General features: G+C 46.2%; 1 protein-coding gene across 1 annotated transcript; it reads left to right on the top strand.

The window, feature by feature from the left end:
* The first annotated feature begins 17448 nt into the window (after positions 1-17448).
* On the top strand, positions 17449-18869 carry LOC125506566 (ervatamin-B-like). Its single transcript, XM_048671357.1, has 2 exons — positions 17449-17986; positions 18110-18869. The coding sequence occupies exons 1-2, from the start codon at positions 17488-17490 to the stop codon at positions 18700-18702; spliced, it is 1092 nt and encodes a 363-aa protein (XP_048527314.1). The 5' UTR covers positions 17449-17487; the 3' UTR covers positions 18703-18869.
* Positions 18870-23039: the final 4170 nt, after the last annotated feature.

Raw genomic sequence — 23039 nt, 5'->3', positions numbered from 1 at the left:
CTGTCATGTTTGAATTATAATTGCCATGTTGTAAATATTTGTAGAAACTATGGACACCGCCCGAGACGAAGCAAAATAAGTGTTGTTGAGCGACATAATCGCACAAGGAAGTGATGTCGTCTGCTCGTTGTTTCTCAACGACATCGATGGTCTGGAAGGAGAGGGTGAAGAAGCTGGCTCCGGTAACCTAATGCCGGTGCAAGAAGGAGAATGTGAGGACGGCTCCGGTGACCCAATGCCGGTGCAAGAAGGAGACCGTGATGACGGCTCTGGTGACCGAACCGAGTCTAGCCAGGTATATATATATATATATATATTAGTTAAGCTTGTGCTGACTAGCTAATTGATGCATTCATTGTTTTGGTATGTACACATATTAATTAAGTCTTTGTTGTTTTTTCTAGCCCTCCGGATCGAGCACAAGTTCGGTAGAGAGACGAGGCCCGAAGAAAAAGTTGAGCTCGGATGAAAGGTTTCAGATCATAGCAATCACACCCGACGGCCAACCGATTGAACCCATCCGGACAAAGAACGCATTTGTTGCTCAGTGCAGGGTTCTGGTTAGGGACAAGATCTCCATCAGCATCCAGCAATGGTTAAAGCCGGCTACAGAAGACCCTGAGGTGTCTTATGTCAATGATATGCAGAAAAATGATCTTTGGACTGAGCTGAAGTCAAATTTCACCCTACCGCCAGAGGATGATCCGGAGAAGCCAGTTAAAGAGGAATTAATCAAGTCTTTTTCTCTTAAGAGGATGGTAGACCTATTCAGGAGGTGGAAGAAAGAGCTGAATAGGTTTGTCGTAAAAAAGAGACACCAGAATTCAAGGGCAGATATGAGAAGATCAGAGATCACTGGCCCGCATTTGTGGACCACAAGACATCGGAAAAGAGTAAGAAGATGTCGGCGACAAACAAGAAAAATGTTGCGAAGAAGAATCTTCACCATCGAACGGGGTCAGGTGGCTACCTCGTGGCTCGGCCTAAGTGGGCCTAGGCTGAGAATGATCTTCTTGATAAAGGGATCGAACCAGAGACAATGAACTAGCCAGACCGTTGCCGGACTTGGTTCTTCGGGGCTGGCGGAACCTTGGACCTGTATCAGGGAAGTGAAGGAAATATGCCCTAGAGGCAATAATAAAGTTATTATTTATTTCCTTATATCATGATAAATTTTTATTATTCATGCTAGAATTGTATTAACCGGAAACATAATACATGTGTGAATACATAGACAAACATAGTGTCACTAGTATGCCTCTATTTGACTAGCTCGTTAATCAAAGATGGTTATGTTTCCTAACCATGAACAAAGAGTTGTTATTTGATTAACGAGGTCACATCATTAGATGAATGATCTGATTGACATGACCCATTCCATTAGCTTAGCACCCGATCGTTTAGTATGTTGCTATTGCTTTCTTCATGACTTATACATGTTCCTATGACTATGAGATTATGCAACTCCCGTTTGCCGGAGGAACACTTTGGGTGCTACCAAACGTCACAAGTAAATGGGTGATTATAAAGGAGCATTACAGGTGTCTCCAAAGGTAGATGTTGGGTTGGCGTATTTCGAGATTAGGATTTGTCACTCCGATTGTCGGAGAGGTATCTCTGGGCCCTCTCGGTAATGCACATCACATAAGCCTTGCAAGCATTACAACTAATATGTTAGTTGTGAGATGATGTATTACAGAACGAGTAAAGAGACTTGCCGGTAACGAGATTGAACTAGGTATTGGATACCGACAATCGAATCTCGGGCAAGTAACATACCGATGACAAAGGGAAAAACGTATGTTGTTATGCGGTCTGACCGATAAAGATCTTCGTAGAATATGTAGGAGCCAATATGGGCATCCAGGTCCCGCTATTGGTTATTGACCGGAGACGTGTCTCGGTCATGTCTACATTGTTCTCGAACCGTAGGGTCCGCACGCTTAACGTTACGATGACAGTTATTATGAGTTTATGCATTTTGATGTACCGAAGTTAGTTCGGAGTCCCGGATGTGATCACGGACATGACGAGGAGTCTCGAAATGGTCGACACATAAAGATTGATATATTGGACGGCTATATTCGGACACCGGAAGCGTTCCAGGTGATTTCGGAGAAAACCGGAGTGCCGGAGGGGTTACCGGAACCCCCCGGGGAAGTAATGGGCCTTATTGGGCCTGAGGGGAGAGAGAGGGAAGCAGCCCAAGAGGTGGCACGCCCCCCCTCAAGGGAGTCCGAATTGGACTAGGAGGGGAGGGCGCGGCCCCCCCTTTCCCTCTCCCTCTCCCTCTCTTTCCTTCCCCCCCAAGTCTCCTAGTTGGACTAGGAAAGGGGAGTCCTACTCCCACTAGGAGGAGGACTCCCCCTCCCTTGGCGTGCCCCATAGGCCGGCCGGCCTCCCCCTTGCTCCTTTATATACGGGGGCAAGGGGGGCACCCTACACACAAGTTGATCCTTGAGATTGTTCCTTAGCCGTGTGCGGTGCCCCCCTCCACCATATTCCACCTCGGTCATACCGTTGTAGTGCTTAGGCGAAGCCCTGCGTCGGTAGAACATCATCATCGTCATCACGCCGTCGTGCTGACGAAACTCTTCCCCGACGCTTTGCTGGATCGGAGCCCGGGGAACGTCATCGAGCTGTACGTGTGCTAAGAACTCGGAGGTGCCGAAGTAACGGTGCTTGGATCGGTTGGATCGAGAAGACGTACGACTACTTCCTCTACGTTGCGTCACTGCTTCCGTTGCGGTCTACGAGGGTACGTAGACAACACTCTCCCCTCTCGTTGCTATGCATCACCATGATCTTGCGTGTGCGTAAGAAATTTTTTGAAATTACTGCGTTCCCTAACAGTGGCATCCGAGCCTAGATTTTATGATTTGATGTTATATGCACGAGTAGAACACAAGTGAGTTGTGGGCGATACAAGTCATACTGCCTACCAGCATGTCATACTTTGGTTCGGCGGTATTGTTGGATGAAGCGGCCCGGACCAACATTACGCGTACGCTTACGCGAGACCGGTTCCCCCGACGTGCTTTGCACATAGGTGGCTTGCGGGTGACCGTTTCTCCAACTTTAGTTGAACCGAGTGTGGCTACGCCCGGTCCTTGCGAAGGTTAAAACGGAGTCAAATTGACAAACTATCGTTGTGGTTTTGATGCGTAGGTAAGATCGGTTCTTACTTAAGCCCGTAGCAGCCACGTAAAATTTGCAACAACAAAGTAGAGGACGTCTAACTTGTTTTTGCAGGGCATGTTGTGATGTGATATGGTCAAGACATGATGCTAAATTTTATTGTATGATATGATCATGTTTTGTAACCGAGTTATCGGCAACTGGCAGGAGCCATATGGTTGTCGCTTTATTGTATGCAATGCAATCGCGATGTAATGCTTTACTTTATCACTAAGCGGTAGCGATAGTCGTAGAAGCATAAGATTGGCGAGACGACAACGATGCTACGATGGAGATCAAGGTGTCGCACCGGTGACGATGGTGATCATGACGGTGCTTCGGAGATGGGGATCACAGGCACAAGATGATGGTGGCCATATCATATCACTTATATTGATTGCATGTAATGTTTATCTTTTATGCATCTTATCTTGCTTTGATTGACGGTAGCATTATAAGATGATCTCTCACTAAATTATCAAGAAGTGTTCTCCCTGAGTATGCACCGTTGCGAAAGTTCTTCGTGCTGAGACACCACGTGATGATCGGGTGTGATAGGCTCTACGTTCAAATACAACGGGTGCAAAACAGTTGCACACGCGGAATACTCAGGTTATACTTGACGAGCCAAGCATATAGAGATATGGCCTCGGAACACGGAGACCGAAAGGTCGAGCGTGAATCATATAGTAGATATGATCAACATAATGATGTTCACCAATGAAACTACTCCATCTCACGTGATGATCGGACATGGTTTAGTTGATTTGGATCACGCGATCACTTAGAAGATTAGAGGGATGTCTATCTAAGTGGGAGTTCTTAAATAATATGATTAATTGAACTTAAATTTATCATGAACTTAGTCCCTGATAGTATCTTGCTTGTTTATGTTGATTGTAGATAGATGGCTCGTGCTGTTGTTCCGTTCAATTTTAATGCGTTCCTTGAGAAAGCAAAGTTGAAAGATGATGGTAGCAATTACACGGACTGGGTCCGTAACTTGAGGATTATCCTCATTGCTGCACAGAAGAATTACGTCCTGGAAGCACCGCTAGGTGCCAGGCCTGCTGCAGGAGCAACACCAGATGTTATGAACGTCTGGCAGAGCAAAGCTGATGACTACTCGATAGTTCAGTGTGCCATGCTTTACGGATTAGAATCGGGACTTCAACGACGTTTTGAACGTCATGGAGCATATGAGATGTTCCAGGAGTTGAAGTTAATATTTCAAGCAAATGCCCGGATTGAGAGATATGAAGTCTCCAATAAGTTCTATAGCTGTAAGATGGAGGAGAACAGTTCTGTCAGTGAGCATATACTCAAAATGTCTGGGTATAATAATCACTTGATTCAATTGGGAGTTAATCTTCCGGATGATTGCGTCATTGACAGAATTCTCCAATCACTGCCACCAAGCTACAAGAGCTTCGTGATGAACTATAATATGCAAGGGATGAATAAGACTATTCCCGAGCTCTTCGCAATGCTAAAAGCTGCGGAGGTAGAAATCAAGAAGGAGCATCAAGTGTTGATGGTCAACAAGACCACTAGTTTCAAGAAAAAGGGCAAAGGGAAGAAGAAGGGAAACTTCAAGAAGAACGGCAAGCAAGTTGCTGCTCAAGAGAAGAAACCCAAGTCTGGACCTAAGCCTGAAACTGAGTGTTTCTACTGCAAGCAGACTGGTCACTGGAAGCGGAACTGCCCCAAGTATTTGGCGGATAAGAAGGATGGCAAGGTGAACAAAGGTATATGTGATATACATGTTATAGATGTGTACCTTACTAATGCTCGCAGTAGCACCTGGGTATTTGATACTGGTTCCGTTGCTAATATTTGCAACTCGAAACAGGGACTACGGATTAAGCGAAGATTGGCTAAGGACGAGGTGACGATGCGCGTGGGAAACGGTTCCAAAGTCGATGTGATCGCGGTCGGCACGCTACCTCTACATCTACCTTCGGGATTAGTATTAGACCTAAATAATTGTTATTTGGTGCCAGCGTTGAGCATGAACATTATGTCTGGATCTTGTTTAATGCGAGACGGTTATTCATTTAAGTCAGAGAATAATGGTTGTTCTATTTATATGAGTAATATCTTTTATGGTCATGCACCCTTGAAGAGTGGTCTATTCTTATTGAATCTCGAGAGTAGTGATACACATATTCATAATGTTAAAACCAAAAGATGCAGAGTTGATAATGATGGTGCAACTTATTTGTGGCACTGCCGTTTAGGTCATATCGGTGTAAAGCGCATGAAGAAACTCCATACTGATGGACTTTTGGAACCACTTGATTATGAATCACTTGGTACTTGCGAACCGTGCCTCATGGGCAAGATGACTAAAACACCGTTCTCCGGTACTATGGAGAGAGCAACAGATTTGTTGGAAATCATACATACGGATGTATGTGGTCCGATGAATATTGAGGCTCGTGGCGGATATCGTTATTTTCTCACCTTCACAGATGACTTAAGCAGATATGGGTATATCTACTTAATGAAACATAAGTCTGAAACATTTGAAAAGTTCAAAGAATTTCAGAGTGAAGTTGAAAATCATCGTAACAAGAAAATAAAGTTTCTACGATCTGATCGTGGAGGAGAATATTTGAGTTACGAGTTTGGTGTACATTTGAAGCAATGCGGAATAGTTTCGCAACTCACGCCACCCGGAACACCACAGCGTAATGGTGTGTCCGAACGTCGTAATCGTACTATACTAGATATGGTGCGATCTATGATGTCTCTTACTGAGTTACCGCTTTCGTTTTGGGGATACGCTCTAGAGACGGCCGCATTCACGTTAAATAGGGCACCATCAAAATCCGTTGAGACGACGCCTTATGAACTGTGGTTTGGCAAGAAACCAAAGTTGTCGTTTCTGAAAGTTTGGGGCTGCGATGCTTATGTGAAAAAGCTTCAACCTGATAAGCTCGAACCCAAATCAGAGAAATGTGTCTTCATAGGATATCCAAAGGAAACTATTGGATACACCTTCTATCACAGATCCGAAGGCAAGACTTTTGTTGCTAAATTCGGAAACTTTCTGGAGAAGGAGTTTCTCTCGAAAGAAGTGAGTGGGAGGAAAGTAGAACTTGACGAGGCAACTGTACCTGCTTCCTTATTGGAAAGTAGCACATCACAGAAAACTATTTTAGTGACACCTACACCAGTTAGTGAGGAAGCTAATGATGATGATCATGAAACTTCAGATCAAGATACTACTGAACCTGGTAGATCAACCAGAGTGAGATCCGCGCCAGAGTGGTACGGTAATCTAGTTCTGGAAGTCATGCTATTAGATCATGATGAACCTACGAACTATGAAGAAGCGATGGTGAGCCCAGATTCCGCAAAATGGCTTGAAGCCATGAAATCTGAGATGGGATCCATGTATGAGAACAAAGTATGGACTTTGGTTGACTTGCCCGTTGATCAGCAAGCAATTAAGAATAAATGGATCTTCAAGAAGAAGACTGGCGCTGACGGTAATATTACTGTCTACAAAGCTCGACTTGTCGCAAAAGGTTTTCGACAAGTTCAAGGGGTTGACTACGATGAGACCTTCTCACCCGTAGCGATGCTTAAGTCTGTCCGAATCATGTTAGCGATTGCCGCATTTTATGATTATGAAATTTGGCAAATGGATGTCAAAACTGCATTCCTGAATGGATTTCTGGAAGAAGAGTTGTATATGATGCAACCGGAAGGTTTTGTCGATCCAAAGGGAGCTAACAAAGTGTGCAAGCTCCAGCGATCCATTTATGGACTGGTGCAAGCCTCTCGGAGTTGGAATAAACGTTTTGATAGTGTGATCAAAGCATTTGGGTTTATACAGACTTTCGGAGAAGCCTGTATTTACAAGAAAGTGAGTGGGAGCTCTGTAGCATTTCTAATATTATATGTGGATGACATATTACTGATTGGAAATGATATAGAATTTCTGGATAGCATAAAGGGATACTTGAATAAGAGTTTTTCAATGAAAGATCTCGGTGAAGCTGCTTACATATTAGGCATTAAGATCTATAGAGATAGATCAAGACGCTTAATTGGACTTTCACAAAGCACATACCTTGACAAAGTTTTGAAAAAGTTCAAAATGGATCAAGCAAAGAAAGGGTTCTTGCCTGTGTCACAAGGTGTGAGATTGAGTAAGACTCAAAACCCGACCACTGCAGAAGATAGAGAGAAAATGAAAGATATTCCCTATGCTTCAGCCATAGGCTCTATCATGTATGCAATGCTGTGTACCAGACCTGATGTGTGCCTTGCTATAAGTTTAGCAGGGAGGTACCAAAGTAATCCAGGAGTGGATCACTGGACAGCGGTCAAGAACATCCTGAAGTACCTGAAAAGGACTAAGGATATGTTTCTCATATATGGAGGTGACAAAGAGCTCATCGTAAAAGGTTACATTGATGCAAGCTTTGACACTGATCCGGACGATTCTAAATCGCAAACCGGATACGTGTTTATATTAAACGGTGGAGCTGTAAGTTGGTGCAGTTCGAAACAAAGCATTGTAGCGGGATCTACATGTGAAGTGGAGTACATAGCTGCTTCGGAAGCAGCAAATGAAGGAGTCTGGATGAAGGAGTTCATATCCGATCTAGGTGTCATACCTAGTGCATCGGGTCCAATGAAAATCTTTTGTGACAATACTGGTGCAATTGCCTTGGCAAAGGAATCCAGATTTCACAAAAGAACCAAGCACATCAAGAGACGCTTCAATTCCACCCGGGATCTAGTCCAGGTGGGAGACATAGAGATTTGCAAGATACATACGGATCTGAATGTTGCAGACCCATTGACTAAGCCTCTTCCACGAGCAAAACATGATCAGCACCAAGACTCCATGGGTGTTAGAATCATTACTGTGTAATCTAGATTATTGACTCTAGTGCAAGTGGGAGACTGAAGGAAATATGCCCTATAGGCAATAATAAAGTTATTATTTATTTCCTTATATCATGATAAATTTTTATTATTCATGCTAGAATTGTATTAACCGGAAACATAATACATGTGTGAATACATAGACAAACAGAGTGTCACTAGTATGCCTCTACTTGACTAGCTCGTTAATCAAAGATGGTTATGTTTCCTAACCATGAACAAAGAGTTGTTATTTGATTAACGAGGTCACATCATTAGATGAATGATCTGATTGACATGACCCATTCCATTAGCTTAGCACCCGATCGTTTAGTATGTTGCTATTGCTTTCTTCATGACTTATACATGTTCCTATGACTATGAGATTATGCAACTCCCGTTTGCCGAAGGAACACTTTGGGTGCTACCAAACGTCACAACGTAAATGGATGATTATAAAGGAGCATTACAGGTGTCTCCAAAGATAGATGTTGGGTTGGCGTATTTCGAGATTAGGATTTGTCACTCCGATTGTCGGAGAGGTATCTCTGGGCCCTCTCGGTAATGCACATCACATAAGCCTTGCAAGCATTACAACTAATATGTTAGTTGTGAGATGATGTATTACGGAACGAGTAAAGAGACTTGCCGGTAACGAGATTGAACTAGGTATTGGATACCGACGATCGAATCTCAGGCAAGTAACATACCGATGACAAAGGGAAAACGTATGTTGTTATGCGGTCTGACCGATAAAGATCTTCGTAGAATATGTAGGATCCAATATGGGCATCCAGGTCCCGCTATTGGTTATTGACCAGAGACGTGTCTCGGTCATGTCTACATTGTTCTCGAACCGTAGGGTCCGCACGCTTAACGTTACGATGACATTTATTATGAGTTTATGCATTTTGATGTACCGAAGTTAGTTCGGAGTCCCGGATGTGATCACGAACATGACGAGGAGTCTCGAAATGGTCGAGACATAAAGATTGATATATTGGACGGCTATATTCGGACACCGAAAGCGTTCCAGGTGATTTCGGAGAAAACCGGAGTGCCGGAGGGGTTACCGGAACCCCCCGGGGAAGTAATGGGCCTTATTGGGCCTGAGGGGAGAGAGAGGGCAGCAGCCCAAGAGGTGGCGCGCCCCCCCTCAAGGGAGTCCGAATTGGACTAGGAGGGGAGGGCGCGGCCCCCCCTTTCCCTCTCCCTCTCTTTCCTTCCCCCCCAAGTCCTAGTTGGACTAGGAAAGGGGAGTCCTACTCCCACTAGGAGGAGGACTCCCCCTCCCTTGGCACGCCCCATAGGCCGGCCGGCCTCCCCCTTGCTCCTTTATATACGGGGGCAAGGGGGCACCCTACACACAAGTTGATCCTTGAGATCGTTCCTTAGCCGTGTGCGGTGCCCCCCTCCACCATATTCCACCTCAGTCATACCGTTGTAGTGCTTAGGCGAAGCCCTGCGTCGGTAGAACATCATCATCGTCATCATGCCGTCGTGCTGACGAAACTCTTCCCCGACGCTTTGCTGGATCGGAGCCCGGGGAACGTCATCGAGCTGTACGTGTGCTAAGAACTCGGAGGTGCCAGAGTAACGGTGCTTGGATCGGTTGGATCGAGAAGACGTACGACTACTTCCTCTACGTTGCGTCACCGCTTCCGTTGCGGTCTACGAGGGTACGTAGACAACACTCTCCCCTCTCGTTGCTATGCATCACCATGATCTTGCGTGTGCGTAGGAAATTTTTTTGAAATTACTGCGTTCCCTAACAGGAAGTGCATTTGGACGGACGATCAATTGGAAATACCAGTCACGAGGCTTCAGCAGTATATCGAAGCAGCGCAGCAATGGACGTTCGTTCCAGACAGAGAGAACGACGAGCTCACAATGGCCCTCGAAAATCCTGAGCACCCTGGACGGACACGAGGCACGCCAGGCTCCATTCCATGGAAGGCTGGGTTTCCGGACGCACGCCGTTACAAATGCCATGAGAGGAGGAAGAAAGTGCAGTAGACCAAACTGCAGGCGCTGCACGCTAGGGTACAATCGATAGAGGAACGAGAAGCAAATCGCAGCAAACGAACTGTCGAAGCTTCCCCCGAAGCTATCCCGCCATCTCAGCGGAGAAGCAGCGTGGCTTCCACCGATCTGCTTCAGCCGGAGCATGTCTTGACGGCTCCTACCAGCTATCCCGTGGATGCTATCACGGAGTCTCAAAATTGCCACCTTATGACGCAATGGATTAATATGAAGGTCAAGGCGGTTGTTGGCTCTGTTTATCCTACTGAACCCGACGCAACTTTTCACTGTCGGCCGATTCCAGAAGGATATGCTAGGGTGATGGTGGATGAAATAACGGAGGGATTTGAGGACCTCCCGCTTGACCACCCTATCGGTGAAGGGGAGACTCTGCTGGGTTCTGCTCTGAAGACTCCATGTCTATGGCGGAAGGAGCTCATCAACCTTCCGAACTGGACGCCTCCGCCTCCTCCTCCTCCGGCGAGTCAGGGCACTCCGCTTCCTCCACCGCCTCCTCCTCCGGCGAGTGACGATTAGGGCACTCGGCCGGCTCCTTCTCCGGCGCGTGGCGGCACTCCGCCTCCTTCTCCGCCTGCGCCGGCGTGCCCGAGCAGCCAGCCTCCTCCTTCTCCGCCTCGTCAGCAAGGGCGGAAGAGACCCGCCGCCGCTCCGGCTGCTCCGGTGCATCGTAGTCCTTCTCCTCCGGCTCGTAAGCAAGTAAAGAAGACAGCCGCTCCATCTGCTCTGCCGGCGTCTAGCAGTACAGCCAGAGGCGGGAGGAAATACAGATTCGGTCCTTCTCTGAAGACTCTAGAGAAGTTACCATACAAGATGACCCCGGAGGAGAACGCGAAGATCGCGCGAACCGAAGTAGAGGACTGGTTTCAAGGGTTGAAAGCACAGAGACATCCACCTCCGGAGGAGAAGGTAGATCCGGTGAAAGCGAAGCGCACTCTGGCTGCCCTGACAAAACCACCCAAGTCTCCGTCGAAAGGAAACTATGAGCGCATTATTGGAAAGACATGGGCCGAAGCGGAGCGGTCGGGAAGTACAGTCAGTGATCAAAGGATGAAAGAATGACGAGCAGTTGGGAAACAAACTGCCCAGCTCGGCGAACAAGGGAATCAATCGTGCCCCCCGCTCAAGGTGCCTAGCGACATCGTCGATCTGAGGATGGTGCCCGGTTATAGCAATCTTGGAGATTACCTGCCCGACGATGTACATTATGATTTCATGGATGTGCAGATACACAGATACGAGTACGGGAAGTCTCTCGTCAAAGATGAAAGATCTCTATCAACGATGATGCGAAGATTGCTTGATTGGTACTTGAAAATCTGCAGATACCGAGGCCAACTTGCTACGATCATTCAAAATAAATGAAAACAAAGATATAATACTCTTTCCTTACAACTTCAAGTGAGTGTTACTGTCTTGTGCATATTCGGTTTCCCTTATATATTAGTCCAGGTTATAGTAATGTAATTGATGAGTTATGCATGCGTGCGCATGTACCACTATATTCTCCTAGAGATTAGGCTTGAGCAGGGAGTAGTAACTGTCTTGGACTCTAAACGAAAAGATCCCCAGGAGTATGCGGACATGACTCAAATACTCGAGAAGTAAGTTAAATCGATCATTATCCACCATATCAGCAACTTTGTTCATTTCTGATATCAAGTAATTGTTTTCTTTGTCTGGCAGGTTTTGGAGAAAATTCACCAAAAAAGCTCCGGGACAGCCGAAGGAGCTGGAATTTAGACACCCGAAAGTAAGTACTATAGTAGCATGTTCCGTGCATCTCCTAGCTATTGATTCAAGCGCTAGTTTCATCAATACCATTTGGCATTCTTGCTTATCTGTTTGATTGACCTCTATTTCTTGTAAAGTGGTTGTGGTAGGACCAAGGGAATGATTTCTGTGGATACTACGTTTGCGAGTCCATCCGCCACACGACCTGTGAGCGGGGCTACTCTGACGAACAATATGAAGTGCGTAAATAACAATATTCACAATTTTATTTTATTACCATCATTTGTGTTGAGTTTCATTCATTCATATATATATGTATTCACCCCCTTCTTCAAATTAGATGTTCCGGATGCGGGATGAACTTCTAGCACCAGATCGCATGCGAGCAATTCAAGAGGAATTGGCGGCATTCTTTCTTGACCATGTGATCGCTGAAGACGGAGAATACTATGTGGACCATGCGTCCGTAGTTTAGGAGATTATATTTGTAAGAGATAATTATTGTATATATGTAGTCGGTAGTGTCGGATATATATACGAGAACTTGTTGTTCGACCAATCTTTCGGAGAAGGAGAGGTGGTCGATATCACTTCTCTCTGTATGCATATATGTTCATGACGATCTTCTGTTTCCTTCGTTTGCTTACTAGCTAGCTAGCGTGTCTAGTCCTCTCTATACGTATGTATAGTACGTAGGGTCGACCAAGCACGAACATAAGAGAGGACACTTCTCTCTATTAATTAGCTAGCTAACACAATATATGAAATACCTAAATTAACCCCCCAAAACCCCCAACCCCCCTTCAAAAAAAAAAACAAAAACCCAAGCCACAGAAATGCTGACGCGTGGATGCCTATTGGTCCCGGTTGGTGCCACCAACCGGGACCAAAGGCCCTCCTGCCTGGGCTCAGGGCGCAGGCCACGTGGAGGCCCATCTGTCCCGGTTCTTGTTAGAACCGGGACTAAAGGGTCAGGGCATTAGTAACGACCCTTTAGTCCTGATTCTGGAACCGGGACAAAAGGCCCTTACGAACCGGGACAATAGGCCCGTTTTCTACTAGTGGGAGCTCCGCCGCTTTTCGTAACGACCGGCAGGTTCCCCCTTTTCTTTCTCCTCAGATCTACACTAGGTTACTTGAATCCATGGTGTTCGTCGGTGTTCATCCCTTTCTTAGTTCATCATAGCCTGAGTAGAAAACTTTGTTTTTGACCTGAAAATACCACGGTAATGATGCAGTTGTAGTCTTGATATCCATCTTGCATCTTGAACAAATTGTGTTCCTTTCTCAAACCCATGGAGAATCCATTAGTACTTCCGTCACCGCTGTTTAGGTTTAACAATTATTTTTCTTTTTTGAACTTCCCACAGATCCGTAAATATAGCAGTGACGGAAGCTGCCAAACACGTTGACAAAACTGCAAAACACGTTGTCAAAACTGTGTAGGAAGAACTTTTTTTTAACGTGCAAGGCAAGTTCTGTACTAGTCATGTTGAAGAACACAATGGAAAAGGTCATACTGTTTGAATGATCAAGTACACATTCAAAACGCCATCCTTTTAATACTCGAACAACGGCCAGTTATGTAGTTACGTTTAGAAGAGTATAACATGGAAAAAGTGATAATTTTTAAAGGTCAAGTAGACATTCAATATATCATTCTTTATCAATTTGACGGATCGGTATGGTCGTATATGTAATTAATTTATTAGTTTCGCCAACTGGCTCACTGATGTGCACTTGATAACCGAAGATAACTACGTACTCGTACTAGCTAGCTAGCAATGATTCGGTCATACCACATGCTGGCTTAATTACCGGCCGCCAAGCATGCGTTTCTTCTCCGATGGACAGAAGTTCAAATATGACTTGGTGTCTCACACTCAAATTAATTTTCTTAAAGGCATTATCAATGGAAAGATTCTCTCGGACAAATGAGTAGCACACAGCTTGATCGATGTTAGGTATGAACAAACAGGTATATTATAGTAACACAAACTCACACTTAGTGCAAGTTGTGCAATGCCAAAAGGACACAACACAATTTAAGAAATAATAATAGACCACTAGCAGAACAGTTGGTCTATACTTTGTTCCAATGTGCCATGTTGCCAGAAAAATAAAACCCCCACCTAGGATTAAAAAATTGTAATTCTCGTGAAACAGCAATCGATCCCGCGATTCCCTGCTTCTAGCATGCGCTTCCTACCACCAGGCCACTAAGTCGGAATTTCCAAGTGTAGTTTTTTTTCACTCTCGCAAGGCGACTAGGGAAAGCCTTCCTTCCTTCGATCTTCCCCGGCGAGCGCATGGATTCGCCTCCCCTCCGCCTACCGTTCCGGTAGCCGGTGGCGGCCGGGAGGGTATTCCTCGTGCCTCGGCTTACATAGGTAGGGTTTTCGTTCTCGCAAGGGCGGCGCTCGGACGAATGGCGTACCTTCTTTTTCGAATCAGTCTTCCGGGCTTCGATCCTTCTCAAGTTCATTCATCGGGACGGATTAGACGAAGCTCCGACGTGGATTCCTGCCATCTCCTCAGAGCGACGAGGTTAGGCTTTCTTGTCGTGCAAAAGCAACAGTGAGATTTGGTATTAGGTTCTTCGAATCAATTCAAGGAGTCAATGCGACTACTACGGCTCCCGAACTCTGGTCCTTAGGGGCACATGCACTAAGACTTCTCGGCTGTCATCGACAAGATCAGGCCAGATCCGGTATATGAGCGACAACAGCGACATGTTCGTGGCAATGGTCGTTCGGTTGTCCATAGACCTGGATGTAATTCTTATTATGTTTGGGGTGCTTTGTACTTCCACTGAATCTTTATAATAGGTATGATATTTTTGTTAAAAAAGTCAGAATTTATGAAAACCGGCCGGTTTCCGAAAATCTTGTTCGAAAAAAAACCCTGCAACAATACAGCAGCCGCCCATGATGGGATGTTGCAACTGACCTAGGAGCCCATCTATATACGCATGAGGTCCGTGATTGCCTCCCACACTCGAAGGGTCCGGAGATAATCTTCATCTTCACCGCCCACACGCCTTAGTTGGCCTTGGTGAGCATCAGGTACTGGAAGGGGATGTTGCGGTGCGATATTACAGTAGCACCACCCCTTTCTCAATCACTGGTCGCAGACGTTCTGCCCTTGTTCACCTTGTCGCTGTTCTTGTTCACGTTGGAACCGACGTTGCCGGACTTGTTTGCCTTGGAACCGACGTTGCCGGACTTGTTCGGCTTGGAACCGCCATTGTCGGACTTGGAGCTGACTGACTCTTGATCGCTGTCCCGCATCGTAGATTGTCGATCGTCGAGGCTTTAGATACCAATTATTGGCTTTATAACGCTAGATCAATTCACCAGGAGCAACAACGTGTATGTGCAGCAAGGCTGTCAAGCAAGCAAGCTAGCATGAATATTTTATCAATTTAACGGATTAATATGGTACGGCGTATGTATAATTTGATTTATTAGGTTCGTTAATTGGCTCAATGATGTACACTTCACAACCAAGGATAAGGACTAGTAAGCTTGCAATGATACATGCTAGGGTAACGCAATTATGTTTCTTCAATGATCATGATTGAGATGCAGATTAAATAGAACTAGTTTATATTCAGTTTGTTCATAAGAGTAATTGCAATTTTAGCAATGGTTGCTGCCAGTTGTCTGCCTTTCCAGTACTATAAAGGATTGCCTCTCAGTTCAGCAGTGCACACCGCCCATGAGAGCGATGCAACAGCTATGACAAGGTTCACCGCGGCACATCCAGTGCTCGTGCAGGTGAAGTACGGAGTTTTTACCAGAACACGCAGAGCACCAAGAAAGAAGAGGCAACGGCCTGTGGTTAGATTAGAACGACCAGCAACCATTGCTAAAAATTGCAATGGTGCAAAAAAGATTAGGTGGTATATACACTGGCATGTTTTGATAGACACGACTTCATCATTTTAACAGATTGATACGGTTGTATATGTAATTTGTTAGATTCCTTAATGATTTAACCCCTATGCGCTTTCCCTAAAGCTGCCGAATACGTTGTGAAAACTGTGTAGGAAGGATTTTTCTTGACGTGCCAAGGCTATTTCTGTACTAGTAGTTGTGTAGAAGAATATAATGGAAAAGGTCATACTGTTTGAATGGTTTTCATTTTTAACGTCTTATTTTCTCTGGAGAAGCTCAAATCGAACGGATAGAGCAGATGGTCCAACTACAAAACTTCTTCTTTTTCATTACTTCGATGGTCGTGCCCCGTGGCATGCCAGCACCCGTACTATTCAAATGGTTCGTCAGTAGAGATATTTCCACTGGTTTCCCTTCTTCCAATGGAACTATAATTCCAAATAAATATCCAAAAACGTCATCCTTTGAATACTCGAACAAAGGACAGTTTCGTACTTGTTATGTTTAGAAGAATAGCTTTATAATACCGAAACGTCAGGCAACTGGCAGCCACCCTTGTGCGCTAAAAATTGCAACGGTGCAAAAAAGATTAGGTGGTATACATACTGTCATGTTTGGTTTGCATGAGTGTTTTATCAATTTAACAGATTGATATGGTATGTCATATATATAATCTTACTTTTTAGGTTCGTTAATTGGCTCAGTGATGTACACTTGATAACCAAAGATAATTACGTACTCGTAGTAGCTAGCTAGCAATGATTCGGTCGTACCACATGCTCGCTTGCCGGCCGCCAAGCATGCGTTTCTTCTCCGATGGACAGAAGTTCAAATATGACTTGGTGTCTCACACTCAAATTAATTTCTGAAACGCATTATCCATGGAAAGATTCTCTCGCACAAATGACTAGCACAGCAGCTGATCGATGTTAGGTATGAGCAAACGAGTATATTATAGTAACATAAACTCGCATTTAGTGCAAGTTGTGCAATGCGAAAAGGACACAACACTATTTAGCAGAACAGTTGGTGTATACTTTGTTCTAATGTGCCATGTTGCGAGAAAAAAAAAACCCGCCACATAGAATTAAAAAAAAATGTAAATCTCGTGAAACAGGGATGGAACCCGCGACTTCCTGCTTCTACCATGCGTTTTGTTTGAACCAGGCCACTGAGCAAGTTCTAAACACGTGTGCATACATTTTCTCTTTGACCTCGTTCACTAATTTAATTCAAAACAATTTGTTTTTTTTCGGACGATATTTCATGTTATCGGGAATTTCCAAAAATAGGCCAGTTTCTGAAAATCTCGTTTGAAAAAAAAACCCTGCGACCGTACAGGAGCCACCCACGACGAGCTGCTGCGATGCAATTCTCGTGAACCAGGATTAAAAAAAATGTAATTCTCGTGAAACAGGGTTGGAACCTGCGACTTCCTGCTTCTAGCACACCCTTCCTACAACCAGGTCACTAAGCAAGTTCTAAACACGTGTGCATTCATTTTTTATTTGACGTCGTTACTTATTTAAATTCAAAACAATTTGGTATTTTCGGACAATATTTCATGTTTTTGGGGATTTCCGAAAATAGGCCGGTTTCCGAAAATCTCGTTTGAAAAAAAGAAACCCTGCGACTGTACAGCAGCCAAACACGACGAGCTGCTGCGATGGACCTAGCTAGGCGCCCGCCTATATAAGCATGAGGCCCGGTGCATGTATTCCAGACAAGGATCCAACCCGAGCTAATCAAGATGGCTTCCTCCACGCCTTACCTTGTCCTACTCTTGTGCCTCACCACTTTCCTGCAAGCATTGCTTACTGCGGCAAATTACCCACCGCCGCCGCCCCCGCCGTTTGAGCTGCCGGAGTCCGAGGTGAGGGAGAGGTTCTCCAAGTGGGTGGTCAAGTACTCAAAGCACTACTCGTGCCAGCAGGAGGAGGAGATGCGGTTCCAAGTCTTCAAGAACAACACCAACGCCATCGGCCAATTCGACCAACAGAATCCTGGCACCGTCATCGGTCGCGGGTTCCAGCCAGGTGGGTCGCAGACCAACAGCAGGGGCGGGGTGAGGATGAACAGGTTCGGCGACCTCAGCCCCACGGAGGTCCTCCAGCAGTTCACCGGGCTCAACACCACCAGCTTGAATGCCACGTCACCCACCTACCTCCCCTACCACTCCTTCAAGCCCTGCTGCGTTGACTGGCGCTCCAGTGGCGCTGTCACCGGCGTCAAGAATCAAGGCACTTGTGGTAAGTTGTCAAGCTATACCTTCTTGCAGATTTAGTTATAGTATACTATATGCATGCATGGTCATGTTTGCTCAATGAATTACTCGTGTCGTCGTGCGGATGGATGAAATTGCAATATGGCAGGATCGTGCTGGGCATTCGCGGCGGTGGCGGCCATCGAAGGCATGAACAAGATTAGGACGGGGGAGCTGGTGTCGCTGTCCGAGCAGGAACTCGTGGACTGCGACACCGGGAGCAGCGGCTGCGGCGGCGGCCACTCAGACTCGGCTATGGCCCTCGTGGCCGCCCGTGGTGGCATCACGTCGGAGGAGAGGTACCCCTACGCCGGATTCCAGGGAAAGTGCGACGTGGACAAGCTACTGTTCGACCACCAGGCGTCCGTCAAGGGCTTCAAGGCCGTGCCACCCAACAACGAAGCTCAGCTGGCGATCGCCGTAGCCATGCAGCCCGTGACGGCGTACATTGACGCCAGCGGTTTTGAGTTCCAGTTCTACTCCGGCGGCATCTACCGTGGCCCCTGCTCCGCCAATGTGAACCACGCCGTCACCATCGTCGGCTACTGCGAGGGTCCCGCCGAGGGAGACAAGTACTGGATTGCCAAGAACTCGTGGAGCAACGACTGGGGTGAACAAGGATATGTCTACCTCGCAAAGGACGTGCCCTCGTCCACGGGCACATGTGGCCTTGCCACCTCGCCCTTCTACCCCACGGCTTGACCACAGCAGCCAGCACTATGTGTGATATCTAAGAAATTGCTTCGATAATGCAAAATTATTTTTTTTACTATACTTCCCTTTAATTTGATCAATCGTTAGACCATGCGTGTAATAGCATGTCCTGAGAGTAATAAATTTTCAAGTGAATTACACTTTTTACCAGTTAATTGTGCATTTGTGACATATATTTACCGATTTTGTGGATGTTGTATCGAAATATCCCATCTAAAAAACTGTGTACTCGATTTTAATCCATTTTAGCATTTTGCCTACTATTATATATGACCCGCATGTTAGGTACATACTTTAACAACAATGTTTAAAGATCTCAGGACAGGATCGACGATCATGTCTAGCCTTCTCTTCTCGCATGTGTTCCACTCCTCGCCGTCTTAATGGTTGAAGGAAATATGCCCTAGAGTCTCCCCTTCACCGGTAGGGTGGTCAAGCTGGAGGTCCTCAAATCTCCGTTATCTCATCCACATCACCCTAGCATATCCTTCTGGAATCGGCCGGCAGTGAAAAGTTGCGCCGGGTTCAGTAGGATAAACAGAGCCAACAGCCGCCTTGACCTTCAAATTCATCCATTGCGTCATAAGGTGGCAATTTTGAGACTCCGTTATACCATCCACGGGATAGCTGGCAGGAGCCGTCAAGGCATGCTCCAGCTGAAGCAGCTCGGTGGAAGCCACGCTGCTTCTGCGCTGAGATGGCGGGGTAGCTTCGGGGGAGGCTTCGGCAGTATGTTTGCTGCGATTTGCTTCTCGTTCTTTATCGCGTCTACCCTTGCTTGCAGCGCCTATTTGGATCTGCTGCACTTTTTTCCTCCTCTCATGGGATTTGCAACCGCTTGCGTCCGGAAACCCAACCTTCCACGGAATGGAGCCTGGCGTGCCTCGTGTCATCCAGGGTGCTCAGGATTCCCGAGGGCCATTGTGAGCTCGTCGTTCTCTCTGTCTAGAAAGAACGTTCCTTCCTGCGCTGCTTCGATATACTGCTTAAGCTTACTGACTGGTATGTCCATTTGATCGTTCGTCCAAATGCACTTCCCTGTTACAGGGTCCAAGGTTCCGCCAGCCCCGAAGAACCAAGTCCGGCAACGGTCTGGCCAGTTATTTGTCTCTGGTTCGATCCCTTTATGAACCAGATCATTCTCAGTCTTGGACCACTTAGGCCGGGCTACGAGGTAGCCACCTGACCCCGTGCGATGGTGAAGCTTCTTCTTCGCAGCATTTTTCTTGTTTGTCGCCGACATCTTCTTACTCTTTTCCGATGTCTTGTGGGCCACAAATGCGGGCCAGTGATCTCTGATATTCTCATATCTGCCCTTGAATTCTGGTGTCTCATTATTTTCGACAAACTTATTCAGCTCTTTCTTCCACCTCCTGAATAGTTCTACCATCCTCTTTAGAGCAAAAGACTTGATTAATTTCTCTTTAACTGGGTTCTCTGGATTATCCTAGGCGGTAGGTGAATTTGACTTCAGCTTAGTCAAAGATCATTTTTCTCATATCATTGACATAAGACACCTCAGGGTCTTCTGTAGCCGCTTAAACCATTGCTGGATGCTTATCGGGATCTTGTCCCTAACCAGACCGCACTGAGCAACCAAATGCGCTCTTTGTCCGGAGGGGTTCAATAGGTTGGCCGTCGGGCGCGATTGCTATGATCTCAAACTTTTCATCCGAGCTCAACTTTTTCTTCAGGCCTCGTCTCTTTACCGAAGTTGTGCTCGATTCGGAGGGCTAGAAAAAAGAACAAAGACTTAATTAATATGTGTACATACCAAAACAATGAATGCATCAATCAGCTAGTCAGCATAGGCTTAACTAATATATATACCTGGCCGGACTCGGTTCGGTAACCGGAGCCGTCATCACGGTCTCCTTCTTGCACCGGCATTGGGTCACCGGAGCCGTCCTCATGTTCTTCTTCTTGCACCGGCATTAGGTCACCGTAGCCAGCTTGTTCACCCTCTCCTTCCAGACCATCGGTTTCGTTGAGAAACAACGAGATGGCATCACTTCCTTCTGCGATTATGTCCCTCAACAACGCTTATTTTGTTGCTTCGTCTAGGGCGGTGTCCATAGTTTCTACAAATATTTACAACATGGCAATTATTATTCAAACATGACAGATGGATATATTAGTGCCAAACGTAGAACTAGCTACCTAATCATAGTAAGCTATCGGGAGGGGGTATATATCGACAACGACGACACTACATATATGTCCCTCGACGACCCTCGTTCCCGATAAAAAAAAGAGGAAGAAGAAGAAAAATAAGAGGAGAAGAAAGAATAGAGGAGAATCCTCTATTCTTTCTTCTCCTCTTTTTTTTCTTCTTCCTCTTCTTTTTTTATCCTCTTCTTCCTCTCATGTTCGATAGGATCGCTGAGGGGTCGAGAGGTTGCCTAGTGTCAAGGGATTCAACAAAACCATGTCTTCATCATTAGGCGAAAGTAACATGTGCATGATGGTACGAAGCTCTTCAAAGTTGTTCTGGAACGGAGTCCCAGATAGGATAATTCGCTTTTTGGTACAAAGTTCAGCAAGAGCCTTCCGAATATCGCTATTTGGAAGGCCTTTGCTGAATTCGTACCAAAAGGCGGATTATTCTATCCGGGACTCTATTCCAGAACAACTTTGCAGAACTTCGTACCAACATGCCCTGGTTACTTCCGGCTAATGATGAAGGCATGGATTTCTTCAATACTTTGACACTAGGAAACCTCTCTCTACTTCCGGCTAATAAGAATAAGAATAAGAAGAAGAAGAAGAAGAAGAAGAAGAAGAAGAAGAAGAAGAAGAAGAAGAAGAAGAAGAAGAAGAAGAAAGAAGAAGAAAAAGAAGAGGAGAAGAAGAAAGGAATAGTGGAGAAGAAGAGAAAATAGAATATTCTATTTTCTCTTCTTCTCCACTATTCCTTTCTTCTTCTCCTCTTCTTTTTCTTCTTTTTTCTTCTTCTTATTTATTTCTCCTCTTCTTTTCGGTAGAGGAAACCCTAAATAGCTAGCAAGTATCGTGGGTGTGAGATACATGTGGCCTTCGGTGTCGGACACTACATCCACGTCCCACAAGTGACGTGGGCGTCGAAGCCCGCGCCACTTGTGGGATGTGGGTGTAGTGTCCGACACCGACGGTACATGTATCTCACACCGACGATACTTTCTATTTAGGGTTTCTCCTCTACCGCTCCTCGACCTCTCGACGACCCTCGTTCCCGATAAAATAAAGAGGAAGAAGAAGAAGAAAAAAGAAGAGAAGAAAGAATAGAGGAGAAGACTTCCTCTTCTTCCTCTCCTCTTCTTCCCCTTCTTCCTCGCCTCTCTCATGAATGTCCGGCGTTCTCGACCCCCCCCCCCCCCCCCCCCCCCCCCCCACACCCTCGACCCCTAGGCGACCATCGACCCCTCCTGATAAAAAAAAGATGAAGAAGAAGAAAAAAAAGAGGAGAAGAAAGAATAGAGGAGAAGCTCCTCTATTCTTTCTTCTCCTCTTTTTTTTTCTTCTTCCTCTTCTTTTTTATCCTCTTCTTCCTCTCATGTTCAACGACCCTCGACCCCGATAACATTTTTTTCCCCGATAACATTTTTTTCTCCGAGATAGTTAGTGTTCCCGAGTGAACGGGAGGGGGACATTTTTTTCTACGAATGTTCTATATACATACATCCATCGATATCATTCCATACATACATATACATCTACATTATATATGAACAAAAAAATATCAAAATTCATCATACATACATGTCCAGTATATATGAACAAAAATTATAAACTTTCTCCCCAACTCATACATACATACATACATACATCTACATCATATCAATATTTTGCAAATTAAGGAGCAGGGAAGGAAGGAAGGGGGAGGATGGGGCGGTAGCTACCTCTCCCGGAGGGATCGGGGAGGAGACGCGGGCGGCCGGCGTCGGGGGCGACGGCGACGAGGACGGGCTCGGGGTCGGCGAGGGCGAGGGCGACGGCGGGGCGCGCTCGGCGGCGGCGGACGGGCTCGGGGGCGCAGGGGGTGCTCGGGGGCGGCGGATGGGCTCGGCGGCGCAGGGGGTGCTCGGGGGCGGTGGACGGGCGGCCGGCGACGACGGCGAGGCAGGGCGCGCTCGGGGGCGGGGCAGGGGCAACGGCGGCGACGGCGAGGCGAGCACAGGGGCAGCCTGGCGGCGACGTCGGGGCGGGATCGAAGAAACTGAACCAAAATTTTCACAAGTGTGGCTTATATAGACGGAGCATTGGTCCCGGTTGGTGGCACAAACCGGGACTAATGCCCCCTTTAGTCCCGGTTGGTGCCACGAACCGGGACCAAAGGCCAATTTTCA

Source organism: Triticum urartu, chromosome 5 (assembly GCF_003073215.2).
Source record: "Triticum urartu cultivar G1812 chromosome 5, Tu2.1, whole genome shotgun sequence".
Classification (NCBI taxonomy): domain Eukaryota; kingdom Viridiplantae; phylum Streptophyta; class Magnoliopsida; order Poales; family Poaceae; genus Triticum; species Triticum urartu.
The sequence above is the reverse complement of the archived record's forward strand: the minus strand, read 5'-3'. Positions and strand labels throughout refer to the sequence as shown.